Consider the following 18,546-nt stretch of genomic DNA (forward strand, 5'->3'; position numbering starts at 1 on the left):
TTGGCAATGAGGGAGGTTCACTATATAGCAGCCCCTTCCAGAGCCCGGAGATACGGGGAGGGGAACAAGGCTGGGAAAATGCTGGCCAATCTGGTCAAGCAGGAAAACAAAGTGGCCCCGATTGCGTCTATACTCACGGCGCAAGACGTGATGGTAACAAGTGAACAGGGAATAAATGATGAATTTGTACAGTTCTATAAAGCACTGTACGCGAACCAAGATAGGAAATCCCCTGATGAGATCAAAGCCTATTTGGCCGCCTTGGATCTCCCTAAACTCACAGAAGAAAACAGGCTCATACTGGAGCAACCAGTCACGGCAGAGGAGCTCACTGAAGCGATCAAGGGGCTCACGTCTGGTAAGGCACCGGGCTCGGATGGCCTGGGAGTGGAATTTTACAAAGAATTCCGGGAAGAACTGGTCCCAGTTCTGCTGGAGGTGTGGGGGGAGGCTCTGGGTAAACAATCCTTACCACAAACAATGCGTGAGGCCATAATAACGGTGTTGCCCAAGCCCCGCCGCCCGCCTCAAGACATGTCATCCTACAGGCCCCTGTCCCTAATAAACGTGGACGCCAAAATCTTCGCGAAAGTGCTGGCAAACCGTATGCTACCCATCACGCCAGCACTAGTACATGCCGATCAAAGCGGGTTCATTCCCCAACGGTCCACCGCCCTCAATTTGCGTAGGCTATTTGGCATAATGTCACAGATCAACCCGAACAAACAAGCGGTGGCGATATCCCTGGACGCTGAGAAAGCGTTTGACTCGGTTTCCTGGGAATATCTGTTCTCGGTGTTGGAGGCATTTGGGATTGGCCCATTTTTCATTCGGTGTGTTAAACTGCTTTACACAGCTCCATGTGCGAAAGTACACACAAACAGAACTATGTCCCAATTGTTTGAACTAGGCAGGGGTACCAGACAAGGGTGCCCCTTCTCCCCTATACTTTTTGCCTTAACAATCGAGCCCATGGCGTCGGCGATACGATTGAGACACGATAATAGAGGCATAACACTGAAGGGAGCCACCCAAATAATATCATTATATGCGGACGATACGCTACTCTATGTTCGCGAACCCGACAAAAACATTGTTCCCATCATGACAGATATTAACGAATTTACAGAATATTCTGGATACAAGGTCAACAACTCCAAGTCAGAGGTGTTCCCGCTCACCCCCTCCACAAGATGCCCGGCTCATATTTGTGGCCTTAAATGGTCTGCACACCACATCAGATACCTCGGGGTACTGGTCTCCTGTAACAAACAAACACTATACATCGACAATCACGATCAGGCGCTACACACACTTAATGTTAAATTACAGATATGGAGGCGTCTCCCAATTTCACTACACGGTAGAATTGCCATTCTTAAAATGATCGTACTGCCGAAATTGTTATACCTATTTGTAAACATCCCCATATGGCCAGGGAGAGAGTTCTTCTCTAGACTTCGTTCTATGGTGGTGTCCTTTCTGTGGGACGGGAAGACAGCCAGAATCAGCTGGGAAAAGATGACAGAACCCTACGAGAAGGGGGGAATGGCCGCACCAGACTTTGAGCTCTATTATACTGTGTCACAAGCACAATTTGCAAAGTACTGGTACGATGATTGTGACAACTCCCCTCACGCGCAAATAGAGGAATACACTACCGAGCCCACTAACATTGGATCAGTGATCTTCAACACAAGACATAAAGACTCTTGCGAGTTCGACCCTGTGAGTTGCACAGTAAAAGCCTGGGGAGCGATATATAAAAGGCTGAAAATAGAGACTCCATATAACCCTGAGGTGCCCCTGTGGAAATACCCTGGCCTCCCCCCCACGTTCGATACCGATATACAGGAAACCTGGGACCCCGGCAGGGAGATGAAAATAGGCGATATGTACCTAGAGGGGAAATTCGTGACCCTGGAGGTGTTCACCAGGGGCGTGGGAGGTGGGCAGCTCAAGACATTGCAGTACTATCGAATGAGATCAGCATATCACAGTCGCTGGCCGTCATTCCCAGACGAACCCCCTTCCCACCCGTGTGTGCAGTTGGTTACAGTGCGGGGTGGGCTGGGAATCTCCAGACTTTACAAGGCAATGCAGACTCACTCTGCAGTGGTAAGCCAGGTGAGGGAGAAATGGGAAGTGGACATGAAAATGCCAATACCAGAAGAAAAGTGGGCGAGATACTGTGCACTAACAAAGCGAGTCTCCCTCAATGCCGGGCTTCGACAAATACAATTTAAAATCCTCAACAGACTGCATTACACACCCGCCAGGATAGCTACATTCACACCAGATGACCCAGGCAAATGTCCCAAATGTGGGTCCCCGGCAGCGGGGTCTTATCATATGTACTGGGAGTGTCCAGTTGTGATGCGTTTCTGGGAGAAAGTAGCGGAAATGCTAAATGAAGTCACACAGATTCCCCCGCACCTGACCCCACAAAAATACTTATTTGGTGATATAGGTAAATGCTCCGAGAAGCGTAGAAGATTGTTCAATGTGTCGTGTGTTATAGCTAAAAGATGCATATTGAAGTTGTGGAAGAGCCCGGCTGCCCCCACCATGGACGTGTTCTTACGTGAACTAACCTACATCAATGAATGCGAGGAACAATTCGTGCTGTCCCAACCGAGCATGAGCAGGCCAAAAGACATTTGGGGCCCATTCAGGACATACCTCTGTGACATGCTTTCTGATATCGAAACAACTGTTTAAATTACTACTGTTATTTATGTATTTAACAACAATATTGTTATGCATACTACTATATATTGTGTTTGCTGGGCGCTGCTGCAATTGTCGAGACCTCAATAAAAACATGTTATAAAAAAAAAAATCCAAGGAACTGCTGATAAAATATGAAATGAGCAATCAAAGATATTGGCTGCCTTTCGACTGATATCTTTTTGACGATTTTCTTTAGCCAAGAGGCTGCCCAAAATGGCAGAACATGCAATAGGGAAGACCCAGTTAGATGGGCCATCCTATATTCGCTCCCCTTTTTGTTGAATATTCATGAGCCTGGTACTTTCTCGCAAGTCTAACAGTGTTGTTTTGTGTACCCAATCTAGATACTCATGCATTTTTATCTTTTATTATTAATTGCACAGATGCCAAGGCGCAGAGGCATTTGAAATCCAGCAATCGGGATTAGCAAATGGAATTTTCATGAAGTTTTTGAAGGAACGCTTATTAGAGGACAAGAAAATTACTGTGCTTCTTGATGGAGTTGCAGAAGGTAAACTGTGTGCACTGTATAACTGGAAGCCATGCATGGGGAACTATCCATTTTTAAAATCCATATTCATCCAATGTTTCAGTGAGTCTCCAGTAAGCTATGGATACATTCCTTAGAATAGCCTATACACAATAAAACACGCTTTGTTCGTGAATCTTCAAGTCTCGAAGACCTTTGTAAAAATTTTTAAAAAAACTTTTTGATTAAAATTCAAGGAATAAAAAAAATATATAGAACCTTGTACTTGCACTGTGTATTTTAATGCCTGTCAAATAAGATCTGACAGCAGGGCGCAATTTCATGCATGTCATTTTACATGACAACAGGAGAAGCCCATTGGTCTTGAAGGGAGAATGTGGAGGCAGTAGTAAGTGTCACTTTTGTCTGGCAATTGCCTATTCCCAAGTAGGTGCGTTTCCCCACCTCTTTGGCTTCGGGCACTGGGACCACTGACTGAGCATGGAGCCGTAGCAGAGGGTGGGACAGAAAACCTTCCAGTTCATCCTCACTTTGCAACACCATGTTGAATTTGTTGCATCTGCTGCACATGACGAAGGGTGAGTTCACAGGCAGTTTGTGAAGATTAAAAATTGCACGAGGCAAACATCCCTTCAAAATAATGTACGTCCACATATGTATGCCGACAATGCAATCTAAACGCGTGTCTCTGTGGCAGGATATAGGTTTAGGACAATGGTTTTTGAGAGCTGCCTCCCTTCTAGCCACAAAGGGTTTATAATAAGGAGTAATGTCAATAGTCCTCTGTTCATGGCTGTATATTAAGCCAATAATTCGAAAAATAATTGTCATTGTGCAGCATCCCAATGCGGCAGGAGCTCACATCACTCCAGGAAAGATTCAAGGAAGGTCCCTTTCTTTGTTTGAAAGCTTTGGTTAAAGTGGCCAACTGCCCCAATATAAGAATCGATCAACTAAAATATGTGTGCTTAAATGTGTCAAAATGATCTGCTCACTAGGCTAAAGCAAGACGGTGGGCCTGATTGGCAGAATTCCCTAATGCAATCCCGCCAAACTAATTTACCTTTTCTGCATGTATTAAATCCTGCGTTCCCAGAACGTTCTGCATGATTCCAAGTCATGGTACTGTTCTTTTATTCCTTACAGAACGCCATAGGCTTTGGTGATTAAAACACGTCATAATGTTTTTGTGTGCAGGTTGTTTTCTCCACACAAAGGCAAGTGGATATTAGCGTTTTGGAAACAAAACTCAGAATATGGTGGAGTGTTAATTAGCAGGTGCTTTACCACTGCAGCCAAGCTTATAATCGGGCCGTTTGTGTTTTGGTTTGATGACTTCACCTTGACAGAGTACAACACTGCATGAAACATATGACTCATTTAAATTAATGATCTATTTTTTGTGGCATGCTCCTCCTTAACTAGTTTGTATTCTCATGTTTGGCTTGTACCAGGTTGGGATAAATCATGTGGACCCCATCCAAATCGCTGGGGCAGATTCTTCTGCTGAAAATGCAGATTTGGCATGAGCACAGACATTCAAAATTCTCTGTAGGTTTTAACAATGACCAGCAGATTTTGAAATGTTTGGGCAGTTCCAGCAGATGTCCCCTGTGTAACTATAGGATTTCAGACTATGCAGAAGTAGTAGAAATATTTCTGCAGATTTCCACAGTCTTCGTAGATTTGTATTGCCTCTAAAAGTTTAGATTTGAAGCTAAAACCTAGAGTGTGGCTCAGAGGTGCCGCCTATTTGACAAAACTATTCAAAGGCTTTTGTGCAAAGAGGTTTGCTTAGTTGGGAGGCATAAAAGGATGCATAATAAGGGATTAGGTTTGACTGAAAAGTGGGTAATGCGGAATTGAACGAAAACAATGGTGAGCAGATCCAGGAACATCGGCTGTCAGTCTTTACCTCTCTCCCTTTGGCTTTGCTAGTCCACGGACAAACAAAGTCACTCAGACATTGGGGTATACGTGCCCCAACACTTCTTTCTTGGATTTGCTAGATGTCAATCTTCGTCTTTCATTCTGCTTGTCAGGATGATACTCTCCTCTACAGAGCTCTCCACCCTCTCTGCTCTGTAAGGTCCTTGGGTTGTGGGCTTCTATAGTGATTTTGGCTAAGATCAGTCTAGGCCCAGGAACGGACAAACCCAGGTCTCCTCGTACCTTTGGCAGACTCTGCCACTGTCTCTGCCAAGTCGTGGGTGGCAGACTTTCAATCAGGCTGTTTCCCCTTGCCCCAGCAGCGTAACCATTGCCTGGCCTCTTTTTTTCCTCCGCTCCTCTACAGACTTATTCTGCCGCCTTTCCTCCCACAATTACAAGTCACACATTGCAGCTCTCCACTTCTCTCCTTTTAATTTCCCCCCACTCTTCCTGCTTATGTTTTCCTTCTCTGCCACATTCAAAGTTGCCACCACCTTTCACATTCTTTCCTTCAAGGCCTGATTATTTCCTTCAGTCAACATCATATGATCCGTCTCCTTTTATTTCCATATGCCTTAGTTTCATCTCCCCACATCTCCTCTCCTTTCTTAATATTTTTCTATTCATTCCACCTTTCCACCTTTCTATTTCCATCTTTTATTTACCGTAAGAAAGGGAAGAGAAAGGCACATTGAAATGAGGGAAGGCAGTCAAAGGCTCTGTCAGGCTAGGCCGACAGTATGCGTTCCTCTTGCATCTTTGATGCAGTGGTGGGGCATTTGGATGGTGATAGGAAATAACCTCCACTAAAGTTAATGTGTGGAAAATAAGAGCAGATTAATATAAACACTGTGTAAAATGATGCAAAATGTGCACCTGCTCTAATTTACCACCAAGCAGCTCCATATCAGTCAGTGCACTGGCAGAGTGAAATTATGGATGGTATAAGTCATTTGTTCCAGTTTTATAACATTTCGCCTTTGTTTCACCTAGTTTTAAACAAAACATGTTACCCTCATTGGTTGTAGTATTATAAAAGCAACAATGCCCCTGCTTGCATCATTACCAGGTGGTAACATCATTTGGTCCTAGTTAAGCGCCCTTGCTTCGCTCAGGTCTTTAACTTGGGCTGGTGGCCATTCGGAGGTTATGACCAAGTGGTAATGGGACATTATAGCTCATGAAAAACCAACATTTACACTAAATATAACATAAAATAAACTAATCATAGCCAAGTGAATTGGGCTGTTAAGGCGATTTGTAAAGCCATAGTAGCACCTTATGATGTAACTCTCGGGAGCATGACTTGAGTAATACTCCAGCTCATAAGAAGTCCAGAAAACCCACCGGTATCACCTCCACTACTCATACAAGACAAGGAACAGGTTGCCTTCTTCATGGGAGAGTTTAAACACTGAGTGTGGACAAACTGAAGGAAGATGTAATACACAATAGAAGAAAGGCCACCATCTCAAATAACTTCTGAGATGGTGACAAGCTAAATATTCGACTAACTTTCAAGAACAGATTCACCATGTTGAATGGCACATGTACTATGAAGTACACGGGTGGGGAAGGAACACCAGAAGTCTTTGTAACATAAAGTGCCTTTGTCCATTTAAAGCTACCAAAAAAAGGAAATCGTTGCGGTGGCAAGACTCATGCAATGAACCAAAAGTAGCAGAAGAAAAACCCTGGTCGACTGCGAAAGGGACAGAGGGAACACCCAGATTGACAACGCTGGTAAAATCGAAGGCATGCTGATGTAGAGCAAGGTGAGATCACACATGCTGGGGCATTCTGCAAGGATAAGACATTCCCCAAGCAAATGTCAAGACCTTGTTAGTCTTTGCTTATTACTTGATAATGTGTGCATAGTAAGGAGGCCCTTTTTCAGTTTCTTTCCTCAGACAGAACGCGATTTCTGTCACTGGTTCCCATAAGTAGGAGAGGTTTGGAAGTATGTAGACCATACGGTAGCAGCACAGAAGAAGAAGCCCAAGAGGCAAGACGAAGGGAGCAAAATCTTTTGCTGTAGAGCTAGTATTAATGTGTTAGCACCATGAAATATAGTCATCACCTTTCATTATTTATTTATTTATATAAAGGTATTTTGTTGGGTTCGTTCTGTGAATGGGTCACTTTATAGAGGCCAATGTCTCACGTTGCACAATTAAAACCTTCATAATTGATCAGATTTTTATAAATATGTGGAAAATCATTTAACCCTAAATCTAAAAACTGCATAGTCAAACCGCTACCAGAGCAATTCTACTATATGGTAATTCGGTGATTAAACACAGCCATGACATTGTATACTGTAAGAATATCTAGAATTTGTTTTCATCATTGCATCATGTCTCGCAGAAAATTGTGGGTCTGTGATATTCAATCTTGTCACAATAGACCAGTGCCAGGGGAGGCAAGTAGTGATTTATAAATTAGCCTACAATGTTGAAGAAATTTGCTGATATCTTGTTGTCAATTTTAAACTCGCTGCCAATTTCAAACTGGAGCTATGTTTACCATAACTGGTCACCATCACAGGCTGTGTACCCCCTCAAGCATGAACAACATTTCCTGCAGACTTTGTTGATATTTTAACTACCCTGTCTCTTCCTAATTGATTGTGATCTGTATCTTTGGCATCTGGTCAGATGGAGCAGATTTACCAGTCATGCACAATCTGATCTGATTTTCATCCTAGTCAGTATCCACCAGACACTAAGAGTGGAAGGACCACTTACATCAATGGTTTACTTTTTCTTGCAATTATATTGGCCATTCACAGCAAAGTTAACTTTGAAGTCTGACAATGGCATCCCCCATTGGCATCGGCCTCTTTCAACCAGGGCAAACTAACCCTAATAGCTTGACTCTTCAGAAAGGTGGGGCAGTGAATTAATTAATAATAAGTGCCTTATGGTTGTACCCAAGTTTAAGCTGAAGTCTGGGCTGGGTAGATCCTTCCTGGTGTTGGCACCACAATTGTGGAATAACCTACCTGAGGCTCTTAGGTTGGAAGTCAGTCATCTGGCCTTCAGGAAACGGCTGAAGACACACCTCTTCAAATAAAGTTTTGGTGTGTAATACCGTTCAGGGTCTTCATTAGGATCCAGGCAAAGGATCTTTCTCTTTTTGTCTTTTTCCGTTTAGGAGCTGTTTGTGTTGTATTGTGAAGCGCCCTGATGCCTACGGGCTAACGGCGCTCTATAAGTATAAATACATACATACAATTAATGGTACCTTCAAAGTTGCTGATTTCTAAAAAATAAAGGTGAAACGGGATGGTGCTGCAACTCCTCTCAATCCAAAAAGATTCTATTTAATGGCCAGAAAAAGGCAATCATGTTGAAAGCACAAATAAAGTCTTAGAAAATATATCGAAAATGCCTCAACCCCAAATGAATACTTTTTCAAAATTCTAAAGGATTTGTGATCCAACAGTACAAAGATTACACACTTCTAGTCCTGAACTAATGATGTTGCCTACCTTTTTTATCAGAAAGAGAAACTCCTCGTCACCAGAAATGAAGATAATCTTTGCTAGTATTGAAAGGTCCAAGACCTGAGGACCACAAATAGTCCATGTTAGATATCAAACTTCTAGAAATCAAATGTATATGCAGTGTAAAAAAAGACTGAAACATTGGTAGATGTTTCAAACCCACACTTTGCCTTGGTGCCACCTTGTGGTTCAATCATTGTTTTTTTAATGTATTTATTGTATATGGTAAATACAAGAAATACCTTTACAATTTCATAATTACAAATACATGAATATCATGCAAGACTTATAAACATATATAGCATTCATCAATACTACCAGATAAAATCAATACACATAAAATGAAAATAAAATCTTCCCTAAGATTTAAAATCTAAGAAAAATTTGACGAGATCACCCTCATGATAATATTCATCACCAAAGCAAGTTTTTCATTATAATACATCATCAAATACTTCACTTAGTACATAAGACTTTCGCCAGATTGCCAGACAATTTGTCAAATTGAGGTATTAAGTATTTGGAGAAATAAAATTCTTCTCCTTTATCAATGCAGTCTAAATCATAGCACTTTGGTCTTTTGTCTAACAATTTTCATTCTAGAACCCGTATAAATGTAGTTAGAGCAAGAGTCAAAGATTGGCTCCTTCCACATATACATCTTTGCCACAAACTTTCATCATTGTTACAGAAAGGAGAGGGAAGAAATGCTGTTGAAAAGCACAACATTCGGTTGGCATGGCAACTGGCAATGCTACTTGGCTGCATCACAGATTATTTCTTGTGTCCATCTTTTTTATTATTGTCCTAGCTCGTAGCCCTTCTTCTACATCATAGTATTTCTGCTTCACCATAGTTCTTTGGGTTAGTCCATCGTCTTTGTCACAGTTTTTCGCATGTGCTGGACCTTCTCCTTCATCATAGTCCTTTTCCTTCATCATAGCCCATACACCCGCTGCCAGACCCTGTCACTGCCAAATGTAATCCCGGACACATTTATTGCCATTAACAGCTTCTTCACAAACAAGATACTGATGGGAAAGCAACACAGTAGTACCTCTAAACACATTAGACATTTCACCAGTAGCAGCCCTCAACATATCAAGATGGAACAAATAGAGGACAATTGCTCCATGAGACCTCACCAACACGTTTGCAGCTCTCAAACCCCCCAACTACAAAAAGGGCATTCATCCTACCTCCATTGTGAAGGTCATCAACAGTGAAGAACTTGCACTACTTCTCAATGTCAACAAGACAGCTTTCCAGATGCAATGATAAATGGGCACATCCTTGCCCTGATGAAGAAACATGCACACAGCCCTGATGACGTGCCCAGTTATTTTCCCATCATGCATGTACAGTTCCCTTGCAAAGGTTTTGAGAAGCCACCGCATTTGAGGAACTGTTGGACCACGGACATGGTATGGGGATGTTATTTTGTTTTTTCTCTGCCCTTGTTCTTTATTTGTAGTTTTTGCTATACTTGCTTTCTAATTATTACTAAAATGCAAATGAGAAGGTTAATAAAGACATCCTAAAGAATTGATTAAAAAGTAAGACGAATTGTATGTCTTATATCTGCCAGGCTAGGTCTACAGTATACGTTCCTCATGGATTCAAATGTTTTTGTTTGAGAAGGGATACATGTATGATACGTTCAAAGAATGGGCTGCCCGTTTTGACAGTCAAGAATAATATGTTATTTGATTATATGGTATTGGACCTGATTCAACAGCTTAATTAAAACCAAACTGCACAGCTAAATTAGCGTTAGGGGTCAAAGTCTCATAAAATAAATGTGCAGTATGCCTGATTGTCACTGGCTACCCTTCTTGAATATTAAGCTTTAATATTTGGAAGTTTAATATAAACAGTTTTATTTTAAAAGTCAAATTAATGTAAAGAAGTTTAAACTTTAAAGGAGGATGTATTGCCATAATTGTCCCCTCAGCAACAATACCCCAGATAATATAAAGTACACTTCTTTTGAACACCTGTCCACCAGAAATATCCTCAATCATAATACCTCTCTTATTCTTGATGTCATCTACAGGCCACCCTAACTACAATGCTATATTCCTCTCCGATCTATCTTTGCACCTAGAGGAAATCATCAAAAATGGCAAGAACTTCATTATTTTGGGTGACTCCAACATTTGGGCTGATGATCAGATTCCAGTCGAAGTTCTCACCTCTTGGACAGTCTCAACTTCACCCCACACTCCTGTGGCCCCACCCATTCCAGAGGCCACTGCCTCAAACTCTTCTTCTCTTTCAACATGTCAGTGAAAAATCTCATACTAGACCCATCAGATAGTCCCACCATGTCTTAAAGACCTTGACCCTCCCCTACATTCACTGTTAAAAGAAAGCTCCAACTGACTCCACATTATTCTACAGACTTTGGAACCTGGTTTCCCCCAAAGCCTTTCTCAACTCTCAACCCATCAACTAAAATGCTAACACAAGCATGACCCACCTATTCACCTACACCTTCTTCACTTCACTTCAGTCCTGGCGTTCCTTTTTCCCCCAAAACCTCAAGCCTCCAAACCCTCTACTCATCAAGTGAACAAATAGCTTCCATCATGATGTCAACAATTTGAAACAGCTGGAGAAAGATAGAGCTGATAGAAGACCAGATCCCCTGCAGGATTCACAAAAGTAAAAATATTTCTCCGAAAAGATCAATGAGGCTCAAAACAGTATTAAACAACACATCAAAATCCACAGGGCTGTCGTTAAACTTGCATGCATCCATTCTCAGATCCTCCGACCCTCAGGACCTCTGCAACCTAATGAAGAACCTCATCTCAAATGTTGATAAGATCAAATACATAATCTCGAACAACCTACAATGCTTGGCTCTGCCGGTCTCACCCCCTCTGCTCTCCAAGATTCAAACACTTCATACCTACTTCAGCTCTGACATTGTGAAGGCCATTTAAGATGCTGGCTTTCCTGGTGTTGGGATGCACGTACAGCTCCCATGCTGTGCCAAATGATTCAGGCTTAGAAAAATGTATTAGCGCACAAGAAAGTGAAGGTGAGGGTCCGCATGAGGGTGGAGAGCGCAAATGGGAACAACAAATGCATTCGTTTTGTAGTAGTTTTAGAATTGTAGGCCGGCCCAGGTGTAGGGCACGGGTGATATTGTGTAACAGTAGTGAAATATATTGTGTAACGATGATGATGTAGAAACAGGGTTGGGTGCGCCATATTGCGAGTGAGGCCTAGCATTTTGTGTTCCACACTGGAGGTGTAGCAGTGTCGGGTAATGAAGAGTTTGAATCATTATCCCTTTCCCAGGCTCCAGTAGTGAAGCTGAGAACAGTGGCATTCACACCAAACATATAAGGGTTTCATTGTCTCAAGCTGTAGGCCTGCAAAACCATAATGGAATGTGAACGTCAGAGAAAGGGTAGGGCTGCGCCCGTCCTGAAGGACAAACTCATGGGAGTCAGGTTAGAGGTCTCGAGCTGCCAGAATGCTCAGCCTAGATTTAGGGCACCAGCGCCCCCCAGAATAATGGCCATCCCAAGTGACATGCCAGACGGCTGGAATGTAGAGTACCTAAATCCTTCAGAATTGCACTGATTAATGTGGACCTTGAGAGAGAAAGGAGGTGTACCGCGGGTGGGCAGCTGATAAGGGGGGAGCGAGGAACAGAGCCTCCCGTGATTTGTGATATGAAGAACAAGAGGTGATGCCAAGAAATCTAGTCCAGAGCCGGGCGCCCAAGTGTCTGGTATCAAGAGAAGCACACAATTATTTCAAAGAGCCAATTTGACCTCAGAATTGTCCATTGAGCGCATGCTAACAAACAGGCGCACACCACGTGACTAGGTCGATGGGGCGGGTAACATTTCAGGTAACTCACCAATCCAGTAGTTGAGAGCCAATATGACGATATAGGGGACCACGTGTTGGGGGAAGGGGTTTAGATAGTCTGTGGCCAATTGGTCAAGAGACTATAGGGGACTTGTAGTATGTATATAGTTGGAAGCTAATCAGGGTGGGGAATTAACACTGTATATTGTTTGTGTCATGAGTGACAATTTATTTCCTTAAAACCCTGTACTTGCTTTGAAATAACAGAACACTGTGTCAGTTTGGTTCTACAGGAGCTTCTGTCACCCTTTGCCTTTTTGTATACAAAATACATCTTGTTTTCCTTATAAAGAGGTGGAGCAAGGTTTTTTCCTTGGAGCAGTGTTTTTCATTGTCTGGTTGCCGGAGGTCTTGCCTTACACTGGTTCCCCAAACTATCTTTTCCATTTCCCCACAACTCAATTGGACAAACTCAACCTTCAGAATTACACCTTAATCATTAATACATTATTTCATAAAGGTCTCTTCCCATTGGATCTAGAGCACACAATGATCACTCCACTTCTGAAAAAACCATTGCGTCAACAAGATTGCCGGAAGAACTATCAGCTCATTCCCAATTTACCCTGCCTAGCAGATTCAATCATACTTTGAAAAGCTCCCTCTTAGAAACCATGGGGCCTGGTTTTAGACCGACCCATGGCAACAAATCGGCTCTGCTTGCCATATGAGAAAACATTCCGAATGAACAAGACTCCTCGTCCCAAACTACCATTTAATTCTCCTCAACCTGTCTGATGCTTTTGACAGGGTTGACCACCATAACCTCAAATTGGTCCTTTCACCGCCACCTCTTACACACTAGATGGCAGAGGGCCTCTGGGCCTCGCCCTCTACCCCCTTCTCTTCAACGCCTACATGTGCCCTCTGATCTCTCAAATTGGAAGCTTAAGCATACATTTCTGAATGTTCCCGGATGACAGCCAATTCATCATTCACTTCATCCCCCCAGCACAAACCCCAATTTCACCTACCATCATTACACTATCCCTAACTTTCTCAGGAGCCCTCCAGATTTGGATGAAAAAAAGCAAACAAATCGGAAATCCTCATCCTCTGTCCTCACCAGCCATCTACTCTACATTTCACCGGCCATGCAGGGCTGTGCCAAGACCGCATCTCCATTAAGTTCATCAGAAATCCTGGAGTCCTCTTTAACAGTAAACTATCATTTAAAACAAGTAAATTAGGTTAATCAAAAACTGTAACTATCATGTCAGGCTCAGAAAAGCACATATTCGAGTACAACTCCTCAGAGCCATCATCATCTCCAGACTAGTCTAATCCAAAACCCTCTTTATATGTCCCCCCAACTCCTTCTGGACAAATTTCAGGGAATTCAAAACAATCTTTCATCCCCCCCCCCCATGAAGCAGCTTAATTGGCCTCTGATCTCCTCTTGCATCAAGTTCAATGCATTATGCATTGTCCACAAAGCCATCCACAGGCTCGGACCAACCTGCTTTCAATTTTGGGTTAAGAGCTATACCCTTCCATGCCTCTTCTTTCAGCTGCTATAAGTTCCAACCTTTAAGAAAGCTAGGTTTGGAGTTCAGAAACTCTCAGTGCTTGCACCAAAGTTCTGGAATAAACCTCTGGCCTACCTGCAAACAGAAAAACAATCTAGCCAGATTGTGCAAGACCTAAAAACACACCTCGTCTCTATGGTTTCTTGAAATACATTACACTTTCTGCCTAGTTGATTCCTTGCAATCTGAATAGAACTTGTTTTGCTTGCATCACATCATCAAACTACCAATGTCATTAAAGAAATAAAAAGAAAATAAATGTGTTCTCCATATAGCAGCGCACAAACCTTCACCAGGATAACATCTAGATAACATCTTAATGTGCACCCAAAGGAGGACACGTAGGGTCCAATTTAAATTGACTTTGCTCTAGCACCTGGAAGCAATTGTTGTGCTAGATGGAATTACCAAGTAAATAACCCAATAACCGGACAAACTCAAAGGAGATGGTAAAATACTGCTTAAATATCAAGAATTAAAACAGGGCGAATAAAAACCCATCAATTCGATTCATGCAGGATCACACTGTTTTTTCAATCATGCGTAGTTTATATAATGCTAGATGCATCATCTATGACGTTATCCTATGTGGCAAACCTCAAAAACCTTTCGAGGCGTGGGATTGGATTAGGGGATCATCTCTACATATAGAAAATGAGCATGTTAGTCCCTCATTGGTGGTCTCTTTTCTGTGAGACACACCCTGTTTGAAGGTTGAACTTTCCAGTCGTCACAGTCTCTGGACATCCGAGGGAGTGTAGGCATACCGCTACCTTAGCTTGAGGCTTAATGAATAGCCCTTGTTTGTGAGCTCTTCATCATGTATTACAGGACCATGAATGTGTCCATATCGACAGTGCTTTTAACCTTATGTGATTCAATTTTTGCTCAATGAGGTTCTCTTTTTGTCCTTTAGAGACTTGCTCACTCTATCCCATATTGACTTTATACCTCTTAATCATCCAATATCTTTAGAAAATATGTCCTTGTGCATACTCTACTCATAGACGCCCTTCATACTTTTTCTTTATCTCTCGAAATAGCATCCTTGGTTCAAAGCCAATGTACTCCCCTATTTCACAAAGAAAACAGCTTTCTGCATCATCTCTCCACGTTTAAGATCCTGGGCTCGTGGTTTTGAGGCATTGACATGAGCCGTCGTCTATCTAGTTCTGATGGTAGTCCTAGACGTTGAATGTATACCTCTCCTAAACAAGCTTCTATGTATTCTTTCTACCTTGCGTTTCAGCATATTTACAGTTATTGACCAGGGGGTCACTTCATTCTTCTTTGTATTCACAAGTACTGCATGATAGGGTACATGTTTCTCTTACTGCGCTATCCTGCCTCCAAATTGCAAAAGTGGGCGAAAAAGAACAACCCCGCCTTTTCCATAACTCCTTTTCCTCCTCTGATGCTCGTTCTTTACATTGGACATCATATTAAATCCTTCTTTAACCAACATGCATTGCCCTTTCGCTTTCTCCAACGCTTTTGACTCATCTTCACACATAGTTGAGTAATATGCGGCACGTTTGGCCTCTATGTCTGTAGCATTTTACGATCGTTATGGCTGCTGAGAAGCTTATGGCTTCAATGAGTTTGTCTAATAGCCCCTCATGTCTCACTGTAGTGCAGTTGCATGCGCAGAGCAAGCCCCTCCTCTTCCAACTTGCAAGGCCTGCCTGTACTGTTGACGTCACCTAGGCAGAGTCAGAGTACACTGTTACTTCCTCATCCTCAAAGCTTCGCAGTGCATCACTAACTGCAGCTTGTGCTGAATAGGTTGACGATAATTGTCTGCTCATTAGCACTTCAAAGCTACCCTGTCAGGTCACCCTTACTACTACTGATCCTGAATGTCTCTCCACAGTTTGTTGGTCAGTCTTGAAGGAACTGTCAATGAAAACCACAGGCCCTCTTCCCAGAGTATTCTCTCTAACATGAGCATTCAGTGTAAGTGACAGCCATGCACATCATCATCTTCTCCCACTGGTTTAGATATGAACATTGCTGTATTCACTTCACTACACCTTACAATTTTAATTGCCGGGTTTGAGATAATTACTTCATACCGGGTTTGAGATAATTACTTCATACCTTGATGCTCTTTGGGTGGTCAATGTGCTCTTGGGCTTCAGTAAGGAACTCATGCTGGCAACAGTAAAGACAGACACAAGTGATCACAGTTCAAGGGTGTTTATTAAACTGTATGCAGGTTGGAAAAATGTGTAATCTAAACCTAAATTTAAGATGTGAGCAAATGAAAATAAGGTAGTCCAAGTGGCATTGTGTCAAATAAAAAGGGCCTATACTAAGAAACCTATTGCCAAACCTTACAGCTAATACAAAAAGTTGTGGGATAGTTTTCAAGAAAAGAAAGAAAGGTTCACAAATAATATGTCCGGATGTGGTAGCCTGAATCTTTTTTTCCCTATGTTTTGAGCATGGGGTAAGGTGGAATCTTGGGGCAGAGCACACACTCTAGCTTTCCCTGCACGAGTTGACATTTCTGTTTCAGTTTTTCAGGCCTCGATGGCCAAGCCTCTTTTACTTTCAAAATAAGCTCAGTTCCAAATGTTCATCGGGTGCTTATCTCACCCATTGGTCCCCCTCTTCTGGTCGCAGACCCTTCTTGAATCTCAATTTGTTGGGCAATAGCTTTTTCACCCCCTGGATCTTCCTTTCCCAGGTTTGGATCCCGAAAACAGTTCCTATTAGTATCAGGGCCTTCAGTGTTGTGTCTCCTGGTTCCGGCCTGATAGGTTTTTAAAAACAACAAACAAAAGTTGCCTTCGTATTGCACTTGAGGTGATTGCTCTTCACCTGGGTCCCCTCTTGCGGGCGCTAACGCCTCTTGAATCTCAGCCTCCCTCCGCTGGGTTCACTATGGCTTTTGTAGAGGAGCAGCTGTCTCTGCAGGAAACCTTGCCCCCCCACCTCCCATATGTTGGATACGTGAGATTGTGCCGTGTTTGACACCAGCAGTTATGCCAATACTGCAGCGTGTGTTCGAAAGAACATACCCATTGAGACAACCTAAGGGAGGAACTCCCTGAAGGAATATGAAAAACAGCAATGAAAGGAGCTAGTGACGTCACACGAAACATATACAACGTCCTGAGATGATGGCTGAAGAGGATGTGTGGATCCTACAGAAACTAATAAAGTAAAGAATCAAGTGAACTTATAAATACGAAAAAGAAGATTACACGTGCACAAAGTGCTGTAGAGATTACACGTGCACAAAGTGCTGCAGAGAATCAACCGTTCAATACTTGTACAGGCGCAGAAATGCAAGTAGACCAAGTCATCATAGAAGCTGGCTATATGTAGTGAATGGAACGCAGGCGAAAGCACCATTGTATAGAAGCTGTACATCAGTATCATGAATTTAGTGAGCCTGGACTCATGAAGAGTAAAGGAAAACTGTGTTGCAGCAAGAATAAGCTGAATCGTGAAGCTGCATGGCGAGGTTATCTGGGCTGGAGTCAAGACCGAAGCTGCCATGGTCAGTTATCTATTCTGGAAAGGAGCCAACGTGCAAAGGATGAATCATCCCTTGTTAAGGTGCAAAGAAAGAACATCAATAAGGTGCAAAGAAAGAACACCAAGAGTGCCAAGTTTAATTCATGTAATGGTGGTCTCTTGTCACGTGAGCCAAGGATCAAAATAGAGTTCAGACTTGGAGTTCCAGAATGCGATAGTGAGTGCTCGCACTCCCATGTATCATCAAGACAAGGATACTTCTGCAAGGCCAAGTTCAAAGACAATCTTCATGGCAGAAGGCATCAGTGATGAGAGATGCTGGGCTAATTGGGTGGGGAGGTAGTGTCATGCCCCATCTCCTTGCACCTGGGTCTTGGCTTAATTGCTGATAAGTGAACCAAATGTTCCAGACATGGCACAAGCGTGCCAACCAATTGTAGTGGTCCACATAAAAAAAGGACCTTATAGTGTGAAAACCAATGAGAAACTGTGTATCTAATGTGTCAGAAGATTACATGTTTTAGAGGTAGGCATATATTGTCCACCTGTCAGTGGGTAGCCAATCACAATCCTAGTTCATATAGATAATATACTTAGATGTTCCCCTTAAGCCAATCCTGACACTTAGTAGGTTTTTCTTTATTTGCCACATAGTATGACATCACCTCTGACATATTTTTGACATATAAACTATGTTTTGTGAAAGGAACGCTGAGAGACCCTGAGCGTACGTCCGTTGATGTTCGTTGTGAACTCCCCGTTTTAGATCATTGTTAATAAAACAGTACTTTGCCATCTTTCTGAGTTGGTTTGGTTATTTGGACTCAGTTATTCTGTGTGATCCCATCCATTACGTGCACATTACTAAAGGGCCCTATTCTCACGTGGTAGCGGTGTGGATGGTATAAAAGATCTAAACTAGTTCAGTTCCAGATTTTCGGGCGATCGGGCATCCTCCGCCGCTAGCTGGA

General features: G+C 42.6%; 1 protein-coding gene across 4 annotated transcripts in view; it reads left to right on the forward strand.

Annotated features, from left to right (window-relative positions):
• MALT1 (MALT1 paracaspase) overlaps positions 1-18,546 on the forward strand; it is a 1,429,839-nt gene that overhangs the window by 1,217,625 nt on the left and 193,668 nt on the right. For all 4 annotated transcript variants that reach the window (XM_069627057.1, XM_069627059.1, XM_069627058.1 and 1 more), the window contains one exon: positions 3,117-3,244. In XM_069627057.1, coding sequence (XP_069483158.1) covers positions 3,117-3,244 — 128 coding nt within the window. The remainder of the gene's footprint in view (positions 1-3,116; positions 3,245-18,546) is intronic.

This window comes from Ambystoma mexicanum, chromosome 6p (assembly GCF_040938575.1).
Source record: "Ambystoma mexicanum isolate Mex_15411 chromosome 6p, UKY_AmexF1_1, whole genome shotgun sequence".
NCBI lineage: Eukaryota > Metazoa > Chordata > Amphibia > Caudata > Ambystomatidae > Ambystoma > Ambystoma mexicanum.